At 34.9% G+C, this 26,932-nt stretch overlaps 1 protein-coding gene across 1 annotated transcript in view; it reads right to left on the reverse strand.

Moving 5' to 3' along the window:
- Window positions 1-9,957: 9,957 nt before the first annotated feature.
- LOC100649345 overlaps window positions 9,958-26,932 on the reverse strand; it is a 216,099-nt gene continuing 199,124 nt past the window's right edge. The window contains exons 3-8 of the mRNA XM_012314544.3: window positions 26,550-26,675; window positions 25,893-26,003; window positions 24,744-24,930; window positions 19,148-19,329; window positions 12,864-13,104; window positions 9,958-12,091 (exon numbers count right to left, since the gene is read on the reverse strand). Coding sequence (XP_012169934.2) covers window positions 11,844-12,091; window positions 12,864-13,104; window positions 19,148-19,329; window positions 24,744-24,930; window positions 25,893-26,003; window positions 26,550-26,675 — 1,095 coding nt within the window. The 3' untranslated portion in view covers window positions 9,958-11,843. The remainder of the gene's footprint in view (window positions 12,092-12,863; window positions 13,105-19,147; window positions 19,330-24,743; window positions 24,931-25,892; window positions 26,004-26,549; window positions 26,676-26,932) is intronic.

Below are 26,932 nucleotides of genomic sequence, written 5' to 3' on the forward strand. Positions count from 1 at the left end.
GCCATAATGTAATTTGGAACTTCTATTTTAATTATGTTGGTGGAATTAGGTATTTTGTCCCGCTTATTTTCATAATTTTTTTTTTCTTTCTTTCCTTTTCCTTTCCTTTTTTCCTCCTTCCTCTCTTGCTTTCTGTTAGTAGCGGTTGTTCGAAGCCTTTTCAAAATTGGAAAATTTCAATACAGCAACGTTATTAGATGAAGTATTAAAAGATTTGTGAAGAAACGAGGGTACAGTCGTAGAATTAATACAATTCAGTATATGATTCGAGCTTCTTTGCTCCAATGAAACTTTTACAAACTGAACATCTTACAAATGAAATATTTATGAATAGATGCTTCCAATGAAAAACGACGCAGGAAAATATATTCTTACTAATTTTCGTTACTTTTTCTAGACGATAAAGAGAAATATTTTCAAGCTTCTACGATTAAATTCTCGTGAACGAATGAAAAATGACGTCTGATTCGACTTTGGAAGTGACGCGACGTTTTCTCCGTGATTGCTGTCATTAGCGCGCATGTAACTTTCGATGTAAATCTGAGTTCCATCTCTACCGCGATCTTAACTTTGCCTGTCTTCATGCACGAGTAAATTCGTATGATAAAAGGCGCAATACAAGTGGTTTTATAGAAAGGACATAAATCTTCATTTACTTCTCCTGAATATTTTTCTGACTCTCGTTATACATTAAGAAAGGAAGATGCTTTCATTAAAACGAAATATCATCGTCTACAACTATGATTCAGGCAACAGATGGTTGATGATGTTTTCTCTTCGAATCCTTCGATAAGGTCCAAGTTGAGAAAAGAAGGTAAGATACAATCTGCATTTTGAAATACTGGGATAGAAGATCGACCTATGTCTCGTTCGATGTCACGTTGGGAAAGCTAAACTATTTTAGAAAGTTAAGAGTAATGCCTTAATCAATGTCGATACACTAATTTCGTGAATACAGGACGAATCAACATTCATGTATGTGTATACGAGTATCAATGAATAGAAAATGAGACTATGTTATTTTCTAATCTTTCATTTATTAACATTAATAAAAAATATATTGTGTGTACAGATACGTTGAAATTCATACAAATTAATTTATAATCTTGTTTGATTTGTCAAAGCGATAGGAGAACGTCAAAGAACGTAGAAAATAAGGTATAATAAAACTGTTACTTCTATAAATACCTTATTATAAAACGTATCTACATAAAAGATTCTAAACATTGCAATCATTTCTACACACATCAAATAATTTTATTAACAAGAAATTAATTTTCATTAAATCATGACCAAACAACCGCTCATTAAAATAAATCACAACAATTAAAAATTAGTACGTCTGCATCCTGTTCTTTATTTTCGCGTATATAAACTTCCTGGTTCGAGATATTAAATCCTGCAGTATTTCAAGTTCGTTTTTCCCGTGTTTCTAACGGCGTTGTTGCGACGAATCGCAGGGTGAAAGCGACCAAGCGTTTCCGAATCAAACGGCGCGAGTCTTCGAGTTAAACCCACGATCAGCGTTCGTCACTCTCACATAAGGCACTCAAGGAAGTTTATGAGATATTCACGACCCTCGCCGTAGTCTGTAATTGGCGACATTCTGTACAGAAACGAGCAGTCGTCTCGACGTTTAACACAACGTTCGGTAGAACGAAATTGCAGATAGGACGTGATTAACTTGCAATGAAGCAACTGGTTTTAGATATCTTGAGAAGCGAGAGAAGGTATTGAGTCCTCTGGATACTCTTATCGCTGTTTATGGGATTCTTAGTACCTATTACGTTTCTATTGCAGTGTTTATTAGTAAGCAGAAAGGTCCACTATAGGTGTAAACTATTCTGACTCTTATTAAATAGACCTAAGATAGACCTATATTCTTGAATAAACAATAAAATAATAATATTATATGCTTAAGATAACTTTTTATGCTGTATACTGATATTGTACTAAATATATGGTCGCAATGAATATTTTATAATTTCTATATATATTTCCAGATTGGTTCCAAATTTTACCAACATAATCATGGTCATTCGTGTCTGATTACGGTGTCGATGAAACTTTAAAATATTTTACAGAACACGTACAATATATACCTAAAAATTTTCTAGCTGTTCAAATATTTTAGTTAGCTAGCGTTCGTTCGTCAACCATACTCTAACATTTCATATCAACCCTACCTTGACAAATCTTTCTCAAAACATTCTCAAATACCTTTCAAGCAATCCAGAACACGAAGACAATCGATAGACCAACAAATTTCGATCGTTTTGTAAACCCACGATCCTCTTTAAGCACCCTCCTAACTCCACTCGATAAATATCCAACTGTGAAACTGTCAGGGGCACGCGTAAACTGTCACGATGTACTTGGCTTGGTAGATACTTGGCGCCGTTTCCATTGTCCTTCGTGGCGAATCTGCATTCCGAAACGGCGCGTGCAACCCGCATAAAGATCGTTGGAACGCGGCCGTGAGATGTTTCCTCTGTTAAACTTAACGATAGCCTGTGTATCGTGGCGCGGCGGGTATTTAAAGCAGTCGTGGAAATCGAAATAAACGGACGACGAATCGATCGCGAAACGATCCGCGGCTCACTTAACTCGATAAAGAGAATGGTTATTGCCAGCGTGTGAACCACTCGCGTACATGTATTCAAGTGCACGTTGAGCTAGAGAGTAGGTCTTGTTGTGTCGGAACGCGTACGACCGTACGAGTTCAAGTTAAAGTGGTAAAAGGAATATTGTAACCCTTCGCTCTTGATTTACGCATCGATGCGCTCGAAACCCCGCGACTAGAAACCCGGCCATGTTAACGACGTTTCCAATCGGATTCCATGGGAGATTTAGAGTGTTCGTAAAATTTGTCAACAAGTATCAAACGGTGTGCCGTGGATCGGTGAAATTAAACGGGTTTAGGTTGGACGAAATTGACTTGAATATTGTCTACATAAAATATTTGAACAATTATTATATAAATGATATATCGTTCTATGTGGATAGATATATTGTAGATGAGAGTAAAATAATTTGCCTATACTGTTTCTGACTTAGGTATACGCAAAGTGTGATATTTAAAATAGAAATTAATATTGAAATATAAGTTATTTATTTTATTTGCAGATATCAATTTTTAAAAACTATCATAAGCGGGTATTCTGCGCAACACGTGCTTTTTAAATGAAAGATAAAATGTTTCATTATTATTCGATTCTAGGCGAAGAGCAGGAGAGTCATTGTTTTCAATGATTGCAAATACGGTACTGTAGTATAATATTAAAAAAAGATTAATATAGACTGATATTTCACCTAATTCTTTGAGGTTTAATTCAAGGGTTAATTAAAGAAAATGATATAAATAAAATTATTATTTTCCTATCTTATTTATAATATAGAAGTAATATTCTAGTTAAAATGATTCTTTATTTCAACTTTTTACTTTGTATTCTCATTTGAAATGAAACTTGCCTAATCCTGGAATAAAATGCTCAGAAGCTACGGAGAAATTGTAAAGAGTAAGTTGGAATTGTATTACCTGTGATTCTAAAAAGGTGATATTACGATACCTTTTTTGCATGCATCCTTACAATTATACAGGCGTATCTTTTTGTTATTGATACAGATTAGTGGAAGTTACTTTCACTGGACGTTTGAAAGACTATTTGAGCACTACATAGCAACATAATTTACACGACGGCTGAAATTATCCGTTTCCCTTGTTCGCTCCTTTCGTGAGAACCAATTATAGTCCTTCTCAGTCATTTTATACTTCCGGTATCCATATAACGTTACCGTTATTGTAATGTACAAGCTATTTATTCTTTTCATTATATTCTCACTCTTTTTTGATTTTTAATATCAAGTTAAAACTCGTAACATGTCCACGCTTAAAAGTCGGAATATGCTATATTCGATTTAACTCTTATTTTTTCATTTTACTAAAAATATAGTATACTCTGTATGTCATCTTATTATTTGTACACCGTGCTTGAATATAAAAATGTTTCATTCATCTGCACTAGCAATTAAAGAATTTTTAAGATCAAGTATTTATCTCTTCGTTGTATTTAACTTCCCTTATCGTTTGTATGTGATATCAAGAAGCATCAAATTATCTAGAGCTCATTTGCGCTTTATTGCAATAATTCTACTGTAATATATATTATTACATATTACATACTATTATATATTAATATGCAATAATTCTACAATAATTCTATAATAATTCTTATATGAAATTCGAAATTTTACAAATCATAAATTACAAGTTAACAATTTCGATAAATTCTCTTGAACAATGCCAACAGGTTTGTTGGTAGAACGAACGAAGGTGTACATATAAAATTGTAAATTTATAAGAAAGAAGTCTATAACTTATAATTTGCAACTTGTCGATTCACTGTCATGACTTTAATTGTGATTAATTGTGCAAAAAGGTCAAGAAGAAGAATTGACCTTCGAAACAAGAATCGTCAAGTCAAGACCTCAAGGTTGCCGATCTCTCTTATTTCAAAGGATCAAACGATGTAATTCGTTCTGCTCACAAAATGGGAAGACGAATCTGCTTGAAAAAGGCTGAAAAACGTCTCGCGTCTGGAACCAATCGAAACTCATTACTGAGCGGCGGTGTCTTTTGTTTCTACGAGGTTCTCCTCATTCTCAATTCGTTGCTGATCTTTGTTCTCGCGAAGGATGGCAAGCGCAAAAACATTTCGTCAGAAACTTATTTAGCCGATATCAAAAACCATCAAACAGCAGCAGATAACATACTAACGATATTTTCGATTCGATACATACGTTCTGACGTTATTTCGGCACGTTTTCAGTAAAGTGAAACGCGCTCATTTCGGAGAATATTTGGGTCAGCAGCTCGTTAACATTACTATAAAAAATAAGGCGTTGATCAACACAAGACAGAATTTTCAACTGGCCACGAATGAAAGTGGAACGTGTCGCCGCGATCTTACTTTTAATCGCGCGTTCGTCCCAGGGAATGGAAAGGATCTTCTAACTATCCAGCAATTATTTGTTCGTTTTACGACCATAAGTTATCGCGATAAAATTAATAACTAGGCAGCAGGAATTTTATCGCTGGACAAAATATTTGATGTACTTTCAAATGATTTATGTATATTATCGCATAAATGCAGACGAGAAAGTTCGTTCTAGCCATCAGAATGAATTTTATAAAGCATTAATTATTTGAATGACTTGATGTATTAATAATGACAATATTAATAATTTTTGCTTTCAGATCATTTCAAAATATAGTGTTCATGTGATTTCCAATATAATCGAATGTGATTTGAGATACTCTCGATATATGTTAAGTCGTTTTTCATCTTCATTACATTCTCATGTTGTTACCTCGATACCGTTGCTGGATCTCTAGGCGAAAGTCTTTCCATAGATAGCAAACGCGACCTAGTCACGTGGAGGATATTTTCTGCGTAAATCTCCTCAAATGATCCTCATGAGACTACAAGGCATCGTACTTAACTTGTTAAGTCACACCAATAAACGAGCATACATTATCATCCTCCAACATTTAAAGAATTTAATTTTAATTAAGATTTAAAGAAAAATTTGAAAGATCCTCAAGATCACATGAAGATTATGCCAAGGTTATTTAACAGTAACTCCAAGGTTGCTTGAGATATTTAAGGCCATTTGATGGCCATTTCTAAATCATTTGGTTCGTTACAAGATCACTCCAAGGTCATTTTTTCGCCTAAATGATATTTAAGAGATTTATTTTGAGAATCTACAATGGCGAGTAAATATACAGGATGACCCAGTTCTTTCAGTCAAACGTTATCAGTAGATTCCATAGATCAAGATAAGAAAAGAATGTCATACAAGCGTATATAATTGGAAGCATTGTAAAAGAGTTATATCAATGAGCAATAAATGAGAACTTCAAAGAGTATTAATAATTAATAAATAACTAATAGCGAACATTTTGAAATGGTGTTATAGCTGAAGTCGTAGAAGTATTACGATTAGATTTATGCTATAACCCGAAGATATCGGGTTGAGTCGGGTCAAGAATTTTTCCCGGAGTCGGGTCGATTTCCCGAAGGTGTCTCGTATTTCCAGAAATTTCGAAACTCTTAAGAAAGTCGGAACTCCCGAGAATTTCGGAATTCTCGAGAAAGTGGGAATTGTCAGGGCTTTCGGGATTCTTAAGAATTTTCAAATTATATAAGCAAAAATACTGAGCAAAAATAAGAATGAAATACATGATAGATATAATATTTCATTATGAAGTATTATAATTTGTTATATAATTTTATAACTCTCGAATCATGACAATCTTGAATTAGGAGATACTTTTATCAGATCCGAAACGACTCGTATTATTGGATTTTCGACGAGTATTGGATTTCTGATATTTTCGGCTTTGCGAACACCTGTAATTATGTTACATTTTGACTATTGCTACTTAAGTATTTCTAATCTATTCATGCTTTGTATTAATGCACGTCCACTGTCACTTATTCCGTATAATGTTTCGTTTTTGTTATAGCACTTTTTTGTTTAACAATGCTTCCAATAACGTGTGTTTTATAATATCTACTGTATCTACTGTATGTATTGGGTTGTCCGGAAAGTGTCTTTCTCTCCCAGACACGTCTTTTACAACAACGCATCTTTATACAAACATGAAACCTAATTTGTAGAACGCTGTGATCTTTAGTTTGATAGAACAAAATGGATCATACGTAATTCGATAAAATAATATAAAACGGAAAATGTTGTGCATCCCATTATTTCCTTATATAACGCAAGAAACTTTTTGGACGACCTAATATATGTATGTACATGATGTACCGTATAATATTATTTGTTCAATATTTTTCACATTCTGCAACGTATAAAATCTATAACATTGACATACATACATATCCATAATAGTTCCTACATAATAACTTTTACATTTTGTAATCTATATGAACGAAAGCGAAATACACTGAATGAACTAAATTTACGATTATTTTTCCATCGACGTAAGATCTCATTTGATTTCATCCTATCATCGAACTACCCATCACTATAAACAGGTTTCGACGTTTTACGGCTATTTCAAGATTTCCGGAATGCGATCCAATTTACGATAACGATCCTTACCCCAATACATGTTGCAACATACGACAGCTTTGAAAACTACTGCACGAGACGTTCATACATATATGCCATCCACGCAATTCCTACTGACAATTCTCGGGGATGATTGGAGACGTTCAAGGATTCTTCGTGCGTTTCACGTGTTTCCTTTAGGGTCATTCTGACTCGAGTGACTCCTACCATATTCACTTTGAGTTCCTTCTAATATATTTGTTCGATGCGTTTATATTAAAATTGATTAAATGAGTTGAAAAATACGAACCTTGAATGTTTCAATATTTATATTATATATATAACGAGTCCTACTATTTGTACTTTTAGCTATTTTATATTTTAACTATTAATCGCAATTCAATGTTAAATATTTCCATCGCTTTCTATCCATGATATACGAAAGTATGTAAAATAATTCGCTACGAAATTCTTCACTACGAAATTCTTTACTATACGAATTCTTCACAAGAATAAGTATTAATAGGAATTTCAGATGCACGAGGATATTACACGCCCATCAAGTCACCGCAAATCGAAACGTCACGAGACGATAGGGTATAAACTCGTGGAGCGTAAGCTTAATTTCATGCCGAGCAAAAACTAAGATGGCTCGCCATCTTACCTGATAGTCGGCGATAAATTACAAAATCCTTAGTTCAATTATTGCACTATAACTCAGATAATTCACTCAGCCGTAAAACATCGCGTGATGCGAGAATTCAATTAACGCACCAACTGTTCGCGCTTTTTGCGGAATCTTTCCACCGAAGAACACTACCGTTACAAGGATTGCGTGATAAAGTCTTAAAATTATGCAAACAACTTCTGAAAATTTTATTAGAGAAGCCCGGGCGGGGATAACGGAATCCAATTTTATCGATTCAGCAAATGTTTCTTGCCTTGATGAAACTTTCATTGACCACTCGGAAGTTAGGATTTAATTGCAAATTGAATTTGGTTTCACAGTTATTATTAATCATTAGTCCCTAAATATTTGTTTATTGTATTAATAAGTAATAAATTAAATGATAATTAAATTAAATAATATAATAATAAAAATATATGAATAAATAATAATATAATAATAAATAATAATTGTTTATTAATTTTTGAGTAAATGTATGTTGAAGATTACTCGACGTGTCTTCTGGATCATTTTGCCTTTAAATAATTATTTTATTACGGCCCTTAAATTTGGCAATTCATATCATAAACTTAATTGATATATCACCTGATGAACTTATTTCGATGAAAAATATTACCTGCGTTTCTTTTTAAGGTTTTAGGAAAAACTTCAAAAGAAGATTTTGGGATTACATACCTTTTAGAAAGTTGGTCACCACAAACAGGTATAATTACAATTTAAAATCGTAGGATAATAGAGACAGGTGAAAGTTTTGTGACCATCAACATCATACTGTAATGAAGATGAATCTCTTGTTACACAGAAATAAATTATTAGGGAGTAGATTTATTTAAACAGGAAATATCAAATCTAGAAATGCAATATGTATAAGATTAAATTTACTCTAACTACCTATATTATTCCTAAACTTAACTACTAATACAGTATACTGATAATAATTTTTACACATAATTTCCCATTTACACACTTTACTGTTAATAAAGAAATGGAAATTTCTGAAATTCGATTTCTAACGCGCTACTTCAAAATACATGTTAATCGATTTCATTACAGGTGACAGATTGCTGTAATAATTTGTTAACTCATTATTTAATAGATATATTATTTAATTGTCTATACACGATTAAATTCTTTTCAAATTTTTCAAATATTATTTTCTCTTTGTTTAACCGTTTTCAATAAAAATTTAACACGCGTGTCGCGTATAATCGTGCGTAGGAATGTACCCTCTTTGATGCGTTGGAAGCAAGTTAATTAAGATGCAAGCAGTAAAAAAAATAATCGAGAAACAAGAAAACTCACGCACGATATCATCGTAACAATTCGTTGCTACGATTTCGCAATTAAACCGGCGGGAGACCGAGAGTTTAATTGAGGCCTGCATTCTCGGTCAATTATTCGCGCATTCTTCGCGCGAAAAATGCAATCATTCTATATATTAAAACATTTTCCTCTCTTTACCCAGTTGGGTATTAATTAAACGAAAGCATATTAATTAAATGCTATATTTAATTCTTGACTCTGCGTGACGTTTCGGCTTCCATCTTGTTTATTGAAATTAGTTATTTTAATTGCAAACTCTAATCTTTTTAATTTTTAATTATTAATTTTTATCATGACATATTATTTTATAGTTTCTATGAGTTAAATCCATAATTTATTGCTACATATACCTATCTAAATATTTTTAAAACTTTTTAAAGGAAATAAGAATTCTTAACGTACATATAGATTCTTTCAGGAAATTTATATCGATCACAGAGTACCGAAGAAAACTCGCTATCGTACATGTATATTAATGAAGAAAATTAATGGAAATATTATTATTATTTAGAGGATGCCTCGCTAGGAACGTAGACATAAAAACTTTTTAATTAACATTTCAGAATAGATTATAATGTTTGTCTGTGCCTTTGAATCTTATTGTAAATTATAATATTATGAATCATGTCCATATTTATTTTTTAATACATTCTTTTTACCATATCTTCCGTGTTTTTTTATCTTGTACCATCGCTCCCAAACTTTTACTTTTCTCTCGCTATTGTACGTTATAAATGAATCTATTTACACAGTTTTGACAAAATCCGATTGACGACCTCATATGTTTAAAGTGATTAAGTAATACACTGATCTATGGTAATCAAAGATCAAGAAAATTGTTTATAAAAAAAATAAGAACTGCGTGAATTTACGACAACGTTTACTGACAAAAAAATCTTCTTACAGTAGTTGAGTTTACATACAATAATTTGCATTTTTTTGGGGGCGGGGGTAACAGAGAACGGCAGGCAAAAAAAAAATAGGAAAAGAGTATGTATATATGTGATCGGACCGCAAAACTACGCAAAGAGTAACGTTACGATAACGTTTAAAAAAATTGACAGATTCGCTTCTCTTCGATATTATGGAAGCGAGGTCGGGATTCTCGAAGAGATGAGTCGATGTTCCGTTTTAACGTACAAAACTTAATAAAACAATCAACCGACAATGATGGGGCTTTAATCAGCTCTAAAAGGAAGTTCTCGTAATGTACATATCATATAAAAAGAAGAAAAAAAAACGTACGAAGATATCACAATCCAGAATAATAAATTTACACGCGATTTCTGTGCTTAATTCAGGACCAATCGCCACCCCATACGCATTAAGAAAGACTAGAATGATTAAGAATATTAATCGACGATTGGAAACTTATAAACGTACGTGTTTAATAACAATTCGTTAATAATGATACGGATAATAATAATAATTATTACAATAATCCTCGATATAACTACGGTGAGACGATCAAGAAAAATTGCTCTGTTTTTTCAATTTTTTTTTTCTTTTTTTTTGATTGACACGACGCGTTTATAATAATGCGAGTTTATGTACAATGATTATAAGTGAGAGAAATACATTAGACAACTGGAACGTCGATCGTTTTGTGTTGTCATGAGATTTATGCGATGGGTTGCGTAATTGATCGTTTACATATCGGAGTTTTTTATTTCAACAAGTTTTTGTTAAATGTGAGCAAAGTTAAACAGTATGGAAGTTTCTCTATCACCTTACTCCTTCGTTTTTTTCTTGTGCGTGTTTGAATATTGTTATAATATTGTTATTTTATTATATTATGTTGAACGAAAAACACCGATATGAACGAACTTTCGACGACTGGCGCATTAATTGAAGGAAATAACGCTAGACATAGTGTAGTAATACTAAACGAAATACTTAAGAGAATCTTAGACATCTTCTCCGCGTTGAAAGAAAGAAATAGTAAAGAACGTCTATTATCCTTAACTGTACATACTGCACGTTACTTTACCATCGTATTTGCATTGTTAAATCATCCTTCTCGTCTCATAATTCGCAATTTCGTCTTCGTTTCAACGATAAAATCACTCTCACACACATATGCTATCGATTGTCTTTCCATAATTTTACGTTCGATGCAAAATATTCTTCGCCTTTTACGAGTCTCATAACATATCAGCACTTTTTTTTCTGAAACCCGTATGCATCCGTATCAAAACGTTTCAAGAACAAGATACAATATTATCGAAGTTGTTCCTTAATATATACATATTCCGTATACGCTTCGAAAATTACTTTCTTTTCATAGATTTGTTTATCCTAAGTACATACAATTGACATAAAAAATTAGAATCATATATGGACGGATTCTGATTTCCACATCTCGCAACAGATACTTGGAATTTTTACGAATTCACAAATTTCAAGGCGTTAAAGAAAGAACTGCTCGTATCTCACTCACGCATTACTAGTTCCATGTTGAGGCAAAAAATCTCTCTCGACCACCTTCGCAAAACCGCGCAGATTACCTCATACAAAGAGAAGCATCACATTCCATTCACATTCATGCGTTCGAATGAATCGACACAACCAAACTTACGATCAAAATTTCACGAACTTGAGATTGTTCACCTGTTCAAGACAGAGGATCGATTATTGAACACGAAACAATCATGTTCATGAACCGATGGTCCAGAATGCTCGATCGTATGTGTCAAAGACGAGCATACGACAGTGAAACGATTTCCAATGAATCTCTATTGGATGATGCTCAATCAGTGCATTCTGAGGCGAAGCTCTCGAGATCTACGTAATGTCCGTTCATATTGTCCTCGAGTAACTGCGCCAGATCCCTCCTTAGAGTCTGGAACTCCGGCCTGCGGTCTGGATCAGCCTGCCAACATCGGGATATCACCCTGAACAGCTCGCTTCGACAATGCGAAGGTCTCTCCAGCCTATAACTGTTCTGCACGTTTCGCATCACTTCTCGTGCCGTCATGTCCGGGTACGGTGTCGAACCTGCGTTAGGGAAATTAGTTCTTCTGTCATTGATAACGTTGATAATATAATAGGAAAAATATCTCCAATAAGATATCATTAAATATTTAATTAAAAAAAATTCCAATACTTCTAAGTAACATCTTATATTATGATTCACAAAGATAAAATAATGCATTAAAAAATACATATCTGTTTTATAAGTTGTAAATTATTAAGACAATTGCTTAAATGGGAATGGCAAATAGAAATAAGGGAATTAAATAATTACTTAAATATAAAATAGGAAATGTGAAAATGATAGAATATTAATAGGATTGCGAAAGTATCACGAGTAAAAGAGACAGAGAAATAAAGAAAAGCGAATGGGCGAACGAATGAGTTAAGAATTCGAAGACAAGAGTTAGCGAAGAGTTAAGATTATAGTAGTAAGAAGGAAGGTTGTATTATTATTTTATCATCAATATAGTTGCCATTATTTCATTTATGAAGTAGTCAGACTTAATATTAACCTCTTCCCGTGCCATTTAGTTCGACGAAACTCGGGCCCAAGCGGTAGATATCGACACGCGCTAAACAGATAACGGGCAAAAAAACAGTCGGCGAGCTCGGCTTGTTATGTTTACGTTTGTCCCAAATATCTGGTCGCGAGTCAGGCTCGCGATATTCATGTTTGGGCCAAAATCTTCATCGCGAATCTGACTCGATAAAGTACGGAAAGGGGTTAAAGAAGTTTAGAACTGGGATGGGAATATAAAATACCAAATTCGAGAAATCAATAATTCACACATACCCAGGGTGACGATCTCCCACATCAAGATCCCGAAACTCCAAACGTCGGTCTTAGTGGTGAATAGCGAGTAGATCAATGATTCGGGCGCCATCCACCTTATTGGCAACGCGTTTCTGCCGTGTCTCGTCTCGATCACTTCCCCATCTTCATTCGCAAATCTGGACATACCAAAGTCGGCGATCTTGCACAGCTTATTATGGTCCACTAGCACGTTCCTCGCGGCAAGATCACGGTGGATGATCTGCAAAATTGAACAAAAGCACACGGCTCGATCAACGTTCCTCCATGAGACAGTGACCGCAGGTGGACGTCCTGTTACGCAACCGCACTATAGTTACCACATCGCATATACAAGGTATCAAGTGAGAGAGCGAGCAAACTCGAATCCTCGAACTGGTTGGATTGTCGCGTAGAAAAGTTTCAAGACTCCTTCTACCACCAAAGATATTCTTCGACGACGGGACTCGACGAATAGATTTTATGACCCGCGGATTCCATGTTGCTCGGCTTCGTAATACGGCGGCAGAGACACGTTATTGCTGATTATTTATTGTACGTCTGATTTATCGCGTGTTCGTCGTACTGTTATTTGCCGCAGAAGCTGAGCTTGATTTATTTTACGTTCTCATGTGGCCAGTCACCGCGGACCTCGCGAACTGTGTGCTTCAATGGAAATTGCTTGGCGTACCGGTAAATACGCGTGAAATTTAATTGTCGTACGGCCTCGACACGTCGATCAAAGTCGGTGATGATGTTTGAGCAACGATGAAAGCTTCGATTAAACTAGTGAACGATACTGAACTGTGTTGCAGACTTCCGTCATAGATGATTACAGGTTCAAGTCTCCGGGGAATATTCGGGGAAATGGTACGACCATTATATAACTCGAGTTTGGATGCAAAGCCTAGTCAAAAGTGTAAATTGTTGAGTTTCTTTTAGCATCAGTTAAGAAATTTATCGTCGGAAGAAAATGTATTTAACATAGTAGTAGCAATTTTTTCAAAAGCTATTTTTGATCGACTATCCGATCAACAATGTTGATCCGCGTATACATACATACATTTCTCCGATTTCAGAAGATAAAATGGACCGTCATCAATGAATCATCGAAGTAAATGAAGTCTCCATATTCAAAATCAAAGTTACACGATAAGAACACGTTATGAATCATCTTCTTAATTAACAGAAATCTTTCGTGGAAAATAGCAGATTATTGTAACTTTCCAAGAAAATTTTGTTTCAAGAAAATGTTCAAGAAACTTTGTAAACGTACGGAAGAGTACGAATTAGGCTGTCGGAAAATCGGGTGAGCGGGCTCTCGCCGTTCGACCGTGGCCGATGCTAATGAACTTGCGCTGCTCAATGTCAAGGCGAGCTGGATATACATACGTCTTTGCCGTTTCTTTAATGACTTCATCTTCTAGATTTATAGCGCGCCGCGCGACCACCGGTGCAAAACTCGAACACGAGTCCATTTGTCGTGTCGAGCTGCTCGTGTTTCTGCCCGCTCCTCAACGTTTTGTACGGTTGAAAAATATATTTTCGCGACTACTTTCGCGTAACATAAGATACCAGTGTATCTATGGTATGTCGGCGTTACCGTATCAAAAGAAAAAAAAAAAGATGAAATAACAAGAAGCCAAACGATTTATATTCCGATCACGTTTAAGTCACGTTCGCGTGATAAATATTTTGTACGAGTGTCGTATAATTGATAAATAATCTAAAATTGCTTCATTGCTTATGTATTATTATCTTTATTACACTGACAGGAGGAAATTTTGCTTTTCCAGCTATCGTTTTAACTTTGATAAATATCTTTCCTTTGTTTTTAATTTACCTGTGTCTGTGTCTTTCTTTTCATTTTTATCTTGAACTTGTCGAAGACTCGCGTTATTTAAAAAATGTCAAATGAAGAAAATCTCTAAAAATTATAATTTTGTAAAGTATTCTCGATTCTATGATGTTACGACGTTAAGTTCGATCCTTCAATATTGAGCGGAAAGACGATAAATAATTCGGAATAAATATTTCCCCGGATGTATATCCGTATTAATTTGCAATCGAAACAATACCTCCACGGTTCGTGCGAAGTAAGCATAACGATCTCGATCTTAAACCAATAAGCCTCGCGGTTTCGAGGCTTTAAATCATTTCATCTCGTTCGTGCATCAGCCGTGGCTTCCACTTTCAATTAAGGGTACTATGTATGTCGGGAGAATTATTGGAGGAGCAATTCTTGAGAAGAATTTCTGCGAACTCGTATATAATCTTTGATTGAAATCGACATCCTGACTCGGTTGCTCTTTGCCCGTCCTTCCAACGACGAACATAGCATACTGATTCCAATCGAGACTTCGTTCCTGCTGTTCGATGCCTGGAGCAGCCTCGCCGCGTGCATCTCCATCAACCGAATCATAACCGGTCGATGATGATATTTAGCTATTTACCATTTTTTACCTCGCTACTGCATTGTCATCCAGTAAATTGTTATTCCAGTAAAAGTGTCAGGTTGATCGGAAAGTTTTGTTGGTTCAACTTTTAGCAGGACGGAAATTGCTTATTACAATCGAAACTTTTTTTATCTAATAATTCATCTGAGTTATATCTACCCGGGTATTATCTAATAATTCATTCCTCAATTACTTAATCTATATGTATATATTTTTTCAGCATCCAATATTTTATGGTATATTTTTGTCTGTAGAAAGATTTTTAGGAAAGAAAAGGAATCGATTGTTTTAATTAAAATTTCTATTAATTAGTCTTCGATATAATATTCTAGCAATTTATTTAGTAAATTTACGTAGTGAACTGTTAGTTTTTTTTATTTTTTATTATTAAAGTATTCTTTTAATGCATTTACGGTCTGATTCTCAGAAACCTAGTTATTCTCTTTTGTAAAATAGTTCTATAAAGGTCTAATGGAATTATTTGAAAGCGTAAAAAGGTTGCAATATCTACCTTGATGTAATGCTTCTGTCTGACATTCGTCTAAGGTTCACCGTATTATAAAACAACTTACTCGTCAAGTTTTCAAGAGTAATTAATTTTCCGAACAAGGCGCAACATCACCTTCGTTTGAAAACTCCAATCATTTTGCAACACGTACGAAAAAATGATTAAAATACCTCGTGACTCATGAGCGTTCATGTTCGCACTATGAAATACATGATTTGTTATTCTAATACATCGGCAAAGGGAGGATTATGGAATAGATGACACGACAGAAGCACGAACCAGTCAGATGAATTATGGAAATGATGCAGACACGTGTTGGTTGCTTCGTATGCTTGTATAAAAAGTTAAGTAAACCAGTTGCTAAGGAATGTTTCATACGATGCAAAAACTTCATCCATAACGAGTAATATGTTTTTAAATGAATTTTTTCACACTCGAGAAGATAACGACAAGATTCGAGTTGCACCTTTTAAACGATGTTATAGCTAGCAGAGATAGTTAACGTACAGTTGAAGTTTAAGGCACGTTTCTCGAGGTTGGTAGAGCGAAAAAGAACCTTGATGTTCTCCATGCCGGAATGTACACTACCGTTTTCCTTCTGATGAGTAATTATCGTCCACTAACTTCAGAAAATTAGCTTTCACGCGGCAATTCTCCGAAGATGATTACGCGAATATTCGTAGAAAATAATTACGAACGGTTCATTCGATATTTGCCCTTGCAAGAAACGGCGTGAAATTATTCTAATCGAAGGTTTACCATCGGTAATATTTCTTTTATAGTTGCTTCCATAGAGATGAATTTCATTTTTACGCCATTAAAACTGACTATTACGTATCGAATTATTAAACATGTTGTAAAATGAAAAAAAGTGAAATTTAGGGTATTGTGTACAAAAAGAAACTCTAAAAGATATATTCGAATATTTACGCAGGGCTATAAAGAAAACGAACGATAATTTAGAATGTTGATTTGGACTTCGAGTCACGATACTATCTCAAAAAAAGAGTCCATTAAACGTCGTTGGATGCATAAAAATGTCTGTTTTATGGTTCCGACGCGAATCACGTGCCTTCAGCAAAGAGGTTAGAACCGTAATATTAAACGCACTCGTGTCACTCTGCGGTTACGGCGGCATTATCAGCTTCGAGTCACACGTTTTTTTGGCTTGAAATTTCATAAATCGACAATAAACATTCGATACCTCTGTTAGTGCCCCAACTTGGGTCTTAGCACGATTTAAAATGTGTCCGCGGATGCCTAACTAATTTTTTTAATCTACGTAAACGACTTGGAACCATAAGATCATTTTCAGTACTCTACATTTCTAAGATTTCGATCTTCATAGAATCCCAATTTTCTTCAGCAATATTTCAACAACGAGATTTTATTAACATCGATGACTTCTATTCGCCATAAATGTCTCGACAAAGTAATACAATTTTTTTTTAATTATCCAGTTTTTAAATCACCATATTCAACATCCTTTCTAAAATTTTTAATTTTTTGTAAATCTGAACAATTGAGCTACTGAAAAGTTGGAAATTGGTTCACCGTCGCATAAATTTCATCAAGATACGAGACAAAAAGATATTAGGTCTTATGCTAACTTTCTTATGAGGAAAGAACTCGCTTTAATCGATACAAACTTCTTCGCGTATTCCCGCTAATATAAGTTTATTGCTGTTCACACCAAATTAGGGTTATAGAATGATCGTGTCAGAATTTATCTCATTTGACCATGTCATCCATTTTTGCCCACTGACACAGATTCACTGGTGAAATGATCTCTGGTCCCGCGTCTTTCCGACGCTAAGAAAATATTTGACATACAAATACCACCGGCAAGTTGTTTGTCATGCCGTCGCTTTTTCGCTCGCGACCTTCGGTCGTAAGATATAGGCAACCTCGAAGGACGAGGTATTCGGTTTTTAATGCGGGGTACTTTTTTGACACGTAGGTGTTTTTGAAACACATTGGAGACTTTAAAGGCGATATTTTATCATTTCATTATCTTCGTTATTGAGAAGCTTCGATTTATGGCGAGTTTATGAAGCTTTGTCAGATTAAAAAATATACTACGTGAAGAATACACTACGCGAAAAAAGGAATTTTCGCATAGATAAAAGTATGAAAATGTGAATTATAAGAGACTAAATCAAATAGGGAGGGGGAGGGGGGTTAAAATGAAAAAAAGAAACTTTTGCACGGATACAATTTTGAAAATGTGAAAATATAAGAAAGCAAATTTGCAAAAAAGGAATTTTTGTATAGAGAAAAATTTGGAAACATAAGAATATAAGAAATTAAATGAAATAGGGATGTAGATTTGAGAAACTGAAGCTTTGCATATTTTGCGTAAAAAGATACAGAGAAAAATGTTGTATTGATTACGAAAGAGAACTATTTCATCAAAATTAATTTCCAATTAAGTTACCAAAAATACTGAAAAATTTGATCATTCTTATGAAGTAATTGACATTCTTATGGAGTAATTGACATTCTTATGAAGTAATAAATTTGTATGACATTTACGAAGTCTGAATCTTTTCTTTGTTGTTGCGGGATGAAATACAGAATCGATTATAGATTCGAAAAGAATTAAGAACAAGATCGGCATGGCATGAATATAACAACATCGGGGGTAATACTTTGATATAATGTTACAGTAAGTAGACGGTCGCTGTATCGTTTTGGCTTCGTCTCTAAGACTCCTTTAACACGCGAGCATGTAAGGTCATAATAAATTTTCGGCCAACACCAAGAAGCCTCACGAGCGTAATGGAAATACAAATAAGGGGGGAGTGATAATTTAAACCGGACCACGAAAGGGTACTTTCAATAATTCACAGATATTAAAAGCTGTACGCGACGCGATACTTACGATTTAACGTCCTTAAAAATCAACATGATAAAAAGATTTAGCTCTAAAGTATTTCAGATTATTAATAGATATAGAATCGCTTAATCCATTTGACAATTAATTTCTCTTGAAATAAAAAATACAGAAAAGATGAGATGGATTTTTGAGACTATATTTCTATAGTTTCGTATTCCACAAATTCACGTTTTCAAAACGTTTTTCTCCTATTAGAAAAGGATTGTACATTTAAAAGTTAAAATCTATTCCCAATTCATTTACACATCGTCGTGATAATCTACAATAAATTAACCGAGGAAAATTGCCAATAAAATGTTGCGTTAATGCAACGTTGATGGGTAGTGGGTTAAGAAACACATACATCAAAATGATTTATAGTAAAATAAACAATAAAAAAAAAATCAAAAGAAATATACATAATAAAATCAGAGTACACACTCACCTTTTTTGACGCAAGATACTCCATACCTCTTGCCACGCAGTATCCAAAAACAGTGAGATCCCTAGAGGTGAGCGCGGCCGAGTCCTCACTGAAATTGTAGAAATCCTGCCTGGTGCGGTGATCACGCAGGTACGCCAACAATTTCCCGTACATCACGTACTCGAGTATAAGATAATGAGGCTCTGCGAACAAGCATACACGATTACACAATTAAACGGTCTTAAAGCTTCGCGAAATTGCAGTTTGATCAGCATTAACTCGGTGAATGAAATAGCGCGTACGATGCCGTGCATGGGATTAGGGGACCCCATATGGTGAGAATACGAAGAGGTGTACTACACAGCGAGGCCGTTAAAGTAATTTAACCGGAGCACTTTCGGGACCCCGTAGGTAGTATCAGGCTGATTGTAACATATGGGCCCACTTTTGCTGGCTGCACGAGCTCGTAACTTTCATATTAGGATAGCATTACCGGCCTTTAATAATTTTCATTTGTTAAGGAGCGTTTCTTTTCTACGAGTAGATTCGTTCCACGCAAGACGATCTGTACACTCGGTCATAATATTTGCACAGCGAGAAATGTAACGTGGCGAGTGGATAACGCAATCAAGATACAGTGAATTCTAAGTTTGGTCCGGTTGTGTTGTTACGATGTTGTTACTGGGGCTAACAGCTGTACTCTTGAACAATGAATGTGTTTGCTGCTGTTATCATGTCGACAGCATCGGCAAACTTTGGTCAAATCTTATTCAAGGATTATAATGTAGAGTATAGGAATTGATCTTTATTAAACATCGGTCTAGTTTTTTATTCTTCAGATCTTTATCAAATTACAAAATTTCATTGTTTGATTATGGAGTTCCAATTTTTAGCTTGCGGTGTAAAAGTCATAAAATCTGGTGTGGAACATGAGAAAATTATGCAACCACGATTGAATGATCATAAGGATCATCGATTGAAATCATCTTGGAGTCGGGTTTGATGATTTATAAAATTATAGTAATCTAGGTCGTACATTTTGGTCTTTCACGCAATATCTTGAATCAGGCCTCCACGATTTTGTGATTATTTTTCCCTTATATCTCTACTTTTTCAAGGAAGAGACAAAATTTCAGTAATTTCAGTAATTTTTGTCTTTGATATTTAAACGTATCGTATTTCAGAAACTGATCACCGCTAATTTGGAAATAAATTATTACCGACATCAATGAATGGTAACGAAATTTGTGTTTTGCACCTGGGCTATTCGGATTCTGAACAAACGAGACGCCGCTTCAACCCCTCGAAAGACAAAAATTTTTCACCGGTAATTGGCGGTGGTGACATAATTAATGCCACATGCGATACTTTATCGAAGAATATCGATCTGTCGCGAGATCAGAAAAATAAGACACTAAGTGGACCCTTACTCGCGCTCCTAATTTATCCACGATAAAGTATTATAGAATCTCGTTCCGTGTGAATAACGCCGACTCTCGATTAAACCGTGAAAAGAAAAAGAAGAAGAAGAAGAATAAAGCGGAGAGAAGAAAAACGTCGGTATCATCAAAAGAACTCTTTTAAGGATCGTGAACTCTGAACACCAGGGGTGTCAGAAATTTTTCAACGTGCCACAGATTTGTTTTTCAAAGGAAATACCTAAGCGAACTGACTAATTACTGTCACACCTTTACCTAGAAATACCTGCTTGAATTGCATTTATCTTCTTTTTATTGCTGATGGGAAATAATGCCAAATATTCTCCTAAAGTTCGACACAGCAGTTCATAAATATTTTTCCATCTTTGAAGACAGTTACAGTCCTTTTATTTAGTTCCTCTTTTTAATTTGTTGAAAGGGATTCTTTTGACAAGAACCGGCCGTCAAAGGACGAAAACGTCGCTCGGAAGGAATTCGAACGCGCCCACCATGACCGAAACGATAAATACGGGGGGCCAGAAATTTAGATGCCGTAAATCTTGCGAGTAGGTTCACGCAGGCGTGTTTTTTCTTCTACACACGTCGAACGTAGTCGAAAGACTTTCGGGGTGGTGCATCCCAAAACGAACACGCCACGTCCTCCATGGACCTTGAGGGTCACCTACAATTATTAGAACCTTTTACTTCAACTCTTTCTTTATACGATCATCTCAAAAGAATATTTTTCTTTTATGAAAATTCTTCAAATATTCATCAATAGACTGTGGATAGTTTATGCATCTATGAAAAATGCAAATATACACAAATTTACACATAATACAACACATAATATTTGCAATAATCTCTTGTAACTTTTGCAAGTAGCTTTTGCGAGTTTTTGCACCATTATCTCCTAATCATAATTTAAATGAATGATCGTTCTATATGAAACCAGAAGCTGTCGTGATACTTATAGTACTAATAAATTTTCCATATAACTATCAGCATATAACTGACAAAACTATGATAAATCTCATACAACCTCTTATAGTATCACGAAACCTACAATAATTTCTCCTCGAAAGCTTATCGTACGTAAAACCTAATTTTTCTAAACGTATCAAGAAGCTATTTCCCAGAAGGGGATTACATTTTATACTATTACTAGACCAGCTCTGCGTGCATTAGCATACAATCGCGAAAAAGACTATTCTGCGCATAAATATCGAGGGAAGGCCGTAACGACGTCAAATCCAGATCGACGTCCAAGCCGACCGATCGTATCGATACCGTTGTATCCTCTTCCGAACCCCGCTACGAACCATCATTTCGCCGACTTAATAGACGTATTGTGCCACGAGGATCGTCGCCGTGGGGACGCGTATGGAAATTTATACGATGAGAGCGACGATACCGACGGGCTTCCAACGGAAGACGTATAATGGGCCTCCCTCTTTGAAATCCACCACGACTAAAACTTCGAGATTGTCTCGTTGCTGTTTTTGATGTCTCAACCATCGGATTTGTCATTAATGCAATCGTTGATGCATATGCAACTTAAACTGAGAAAAGAACTTTTAGTTCTATATCTGATTGTTTATTTATTATTCTTCTATTTATTCTCAAGATTCGATACTTTGAAAAATTCTTCTGACGTCCCTGGCATTGGATTTGTTGACAGTGAGACATATTTATGCAATGATGCGGATATGTAGTTTTGATAGGAAGAATTTTTGCCGCCACTTGATTGTTGATCTGTTTATTCTCAAAAATTGATTCTTTGAAAGATTCTCATCAATGCTGTAGCAAGAATCTTTGCAAGAAAATTTCTTTTTTTCAAGGGAATGGTACTCGAAGAATACTCGGTTTATCGTATTGAAACAGCTGGTCATTCTTTTATTGTCCGATGCAATTGTGTTTCGTTGCGTTCTTCGTCGCAGTTTTACGCGTATAACTGCGCACAATCGACAACTGGAAAAACGAAAAACACGACGGCAATTCACTGGTTTATCCTCCCATCGAGATAATTGCGACCAATGTGAGGAACTGTGATTATTTAGCCATCCCGTGTCGATGTAATAGCAATTTATTATACCTCAATTAATCAGACAGCGGTTACGACCCATAGACAAGCAAATAGCTTTTAACCATTTCACGCTTCGACTTTTAACGCACCACGAACTTGCACGATAACGTTGTGAAATAAAATTTCCTTTCCTTGATGTTTCGTAATCGATACTCGTATCACGATCGGTATGCGCTGAACTTAGCAGAAATGTATTTCACGCAATTCGTTGAAGTTGGTAAAATTCACAAATTAGCGAATTCCATATAATTTCTTTACACAATACTTTATTGTACGTTATTTGCAAGCAAGTCATTCAGAAGCCAAAGCAATCAACTTTGCTTTTCATAAATGTCTTAATTTCATTATTCCAGTTCAGAATTAGTTCTGCCCTTCTCAAAACTCAAACTATTTACTTCCATAAATTGATTCACTGTAAGAAGGCGACACAAACAATCGTAGATATAAAGAAAATTCTTAAAAAACACAATCTAACTTTTCTCTACTTTTTAATACATAATATTAACCAATATATCTTCTTAACAATTCAAATACAATAACGGATTGTATTCTTTATCGCACAGTGTCTCTTAGTCAAAGAAAAAAAATCGAATTCTAATATTGTCGCGATTATCCAACCGATTGGAACTCATTAATCCTTCCTTCGTGGTGACTCTGCGGAGGCAGTTCTCCAGAACTATTACTCAATTACCTGCAGGATGATCGCACGTAAACAGCGAGTCCTCCTCCGCTGGTACCAGCGATCGATCTTCCTTTTATTTGCAAAACAATAGTGCACGCGTGTAAATGATTACGGTGGTCGGTTGAGACGGAGATGAAGGAGAAAGAAGACCTATCATTGCTGACTCAATGACGAGGAATGCATCTCTCTTGCGATCCCCTAACGACGTCTTCAATATGCATTACGCCGTGTTTCACAGCGATACGATCTATGGATGGTCGTCGAAAACAGGGAATCGTAAATAATTAAAGATGCGCTAGTCGGCGAGATAAGCACGATTTCAGAGGCGACTACGATCAAAACCAGTTATTGTCTGTAGTTTCGTAGTCTACGCAACGCAGGTGTGAATTACTATTTAAGCCATTAATTCTCGGGAAACGCGATGGCGTTGAATAACAGGGAGAAAAACGTGAAGAACAAAACGAAAGAGATTGACTCTTCATTTTGGGATTGAAAAAATTCTCACGACCAGATTTTTATACATTTATGGAAAATTCGAAGGCACATGCGTGAATGCATGCGATTTATGTACAAAAATATATAAAATAATCGAAATAAAATACTCGTTATAATATTTAATAAGTGAAACAAAATTTAAGTTCTATTTTTTTTTTTTTTTGATATATTCATAGAAATAAAAAATTGCATAAAAGTCTGCAGTATACTCATCACAATAGGAATATTAATGGAGACGTTATTTTATGCGATAGACGTCAGAAAAAGACCGAAGAACAATCGTTTGACAACATGGATGGGTTGGAATGTAACTTTTCAAACAAACGATGCCTCTTCTTACAATTAGAATCTTGATTACTTAATCATCGTATTTTGCAATCTCCGTAAACGAACTGCCACTTAAAACTCCACTAGTTTTTGTAAAGCTAGTCGCTGACGTTTACACTGGCAAGGTCAGGAATAAGTGACTCGTGAACTTGGTAACAAAGTAATATCTGCCGGACTCAAATGCGAAAACAACACCTGCGATATTTATTTAACAAGTACTGAGTATTTCATTTTCAACATTCCATCGCATTCCTTGTGCAAATATAAGAAACGAGATATTACCATTTTAGACAAATTACAAAAATAAGGAATTCTTTAATAGATTTTTTCTTACACATTAAATAATACCTTTACTTGGACTTTTCTTTGTCTTCTTTATAAAAGCATTAAAGTAAGGAATGACATATTGATCTAAGAAATGAAGAACTATCTTTATTCATATTATCTCTTATACTAATTACAAAAATAAAAATATTTTTAATAAATTCTTCCTCAGATATTAAGTATTTTAACATTATAATTGAGGTGCTGTCTGTGCACATATTAAATGACATAATTTCGAAATAAAAGCTGTATGAACTATGTTGAAATTAATTTAATTGAGCCTACCTTGTTCTGTACAGCAACCTAGAAGAGTTACGACGTTCGGATGGCTGCCAAGTTGCTGCATGATTTCGAGTTCTCGAACCAGATCCTCCTTCTCTCGTTCGGAAGCACCTTCTTTGACGGTTTTGACGGCTACTAACCGGGTCGTTCCTTGATGACCAGTCAAATCGTCGGCTTCAGCCTTCCAGACCTAAACGACCAAAAAATACAACGTGAATTCGACTTTCTAATAGGATTTTAATTATAAACTCCATCTTCTGCGTGAAACTAGGTTTTAGCGTTCAGAATTGCATACGATATTACACGTTAGACAGAAAATTATGTAATAAATAAGTGTTACCTAACGAATGTCTTTTGGTTGAAAAACATACGTTAGTAGCAATTAAAACAGTATTAAAGATTAGTACACTAAATGTTGCAAAGTAATTTTCTCGTTAGATATATCTTAGATTGTAATTTTTACAAAGTATTTCAAAGAAAAGAATCAGTAATGTATAAGGAATTCTTATACAATACAGTTGTATAATAAAAGAATTCACATGTTGCCGACAATCGACAAGGTATTCACTGATTATTTGCTTAATAAGAAGCATAGTTCCACCTAACCAGTATTCCAGGAATCACTAAATCAAAAGTAATTCGAATGTCTATGCAAACAACAACTGTTTATTGAACATTTGAAGTCCATTATATCACCGCGAGTTCTACGGATCATTACATAAATGATAAACAACGATCTTTCTATCGACCATTGAAACACATGAAATTAATAAACGTCCGTAAAATCGTCATACGATTGAACAATTTAATACACGCTTAATAAAAATAACGAATAATAGATTAAAAAAATTTAGTGAAAAAAATAATAAAGAATTTCATACAAAGAAAAACTAAACTATCAGAGCGAACATCATTCCTTTTTAAAATTACTCATACATGTATAATTCTCTTTCTTCTGCTTTTTATTAATGGGTCACTCCCGCCAGTAAATAAATGAATAAAAAAGTGTTTCACAAGAGCGTTTCAAGAGTTGTAACCGAAATTTCGCGGGCGGCGCACGTTTCACGTTAACGTCGGACGATTTATTATCGCCGTCTCTCGCCTGAGGACTCGCTGTTCCTGTTCCGTTCGAGGGAGAGACTAACGCTTTACCTGGCCGAAGTTTCCTTGGCCGAGGACCGTCTGTAACCTAAGCTTATCTCTAGGAAACTCCCATCTGGATTCTTGTGACGACGGAGGCGGTGGTTTCTCTGCTTCGTGACACTAAACAGAAAAAGAAGACTGTATTGAATCGCGAACGATAATTATTTAAAAATGCCTGACGAATAAATCTGCGGCCGGCCAGTTCCTTTTGATGTACCGCGACTTCGGGCGAAAAGGTGAGCAGAATGGCGTTCTGCGTCGTGAATTATCGTTTCTTCGCGGCGATTATTTTCGAATGAACCATCTAAATAGACGCAACAACATGGAACTATGCCGAAATGGTCGAGTATTGTCGTAATTTATTTTCGTAATATTTTGTTCACTTACTTTAATTAAGTTAACCCTTGATTACCTTTTGTGAAAAAAATATATGATTTATATAAAGATTTTAACAACTTTAATAACGTGTATAAATTATTCACGATTAGAGAAAGTCTTATCTGTTATGATTACTTTCTGATAAAAGTTACATTCTATCTTGTGATTTTAAATATGCAACCGATTATCGTAGAAACGATAAAATTGAACGCGTAAATAATTATATTATTAAAAAAAAATTTATATTCTATTCATATGATTTAGAAGATACATAAGATATGTGAGTACCAAGTGTTGTATCCTCGGAAGCTTCGTGATCGCCTTCTCGATGGATGTTTTGAAGTCACCATTTTCAAGATTCAGCGCGTCTTTCCGGCAGCTTATTTCCGACGATGTGTCCGACTCCTCCAGTACCTACGAAAAAATCAACGTCATCGTGTTGTACATGCAGTCGACAAGAACGATCGAGCGTGCAATTTACGAGAAACTTCGATTTCCTTCGAATATTTTCGCAGCTCATAAAGTAATCGTGACTCGAGTAAAGGAACCGAGTCTGCAATAACAAGTAGTCATGTTTTATCGATCGTTTTGTTTATTTAATTACGAACGTTCGACAAGTAGCACGATGTTTCGTTATAAAAAAAAAAATATTTATGGCCGCTCAAGAAATA

Source organism: Bombus terrestris, chromosome 12, assembly GCF_910591885.1.
Source record: "Bombus terrestris chromosome 12, iyBomTerr1.2, whole genome shotgun sequence".
NCBI lineage: Eukaryota > Metazoa > Arthropoda > Insecta > Hymenoptera > Apidae > Bombus > Bombus terrestris.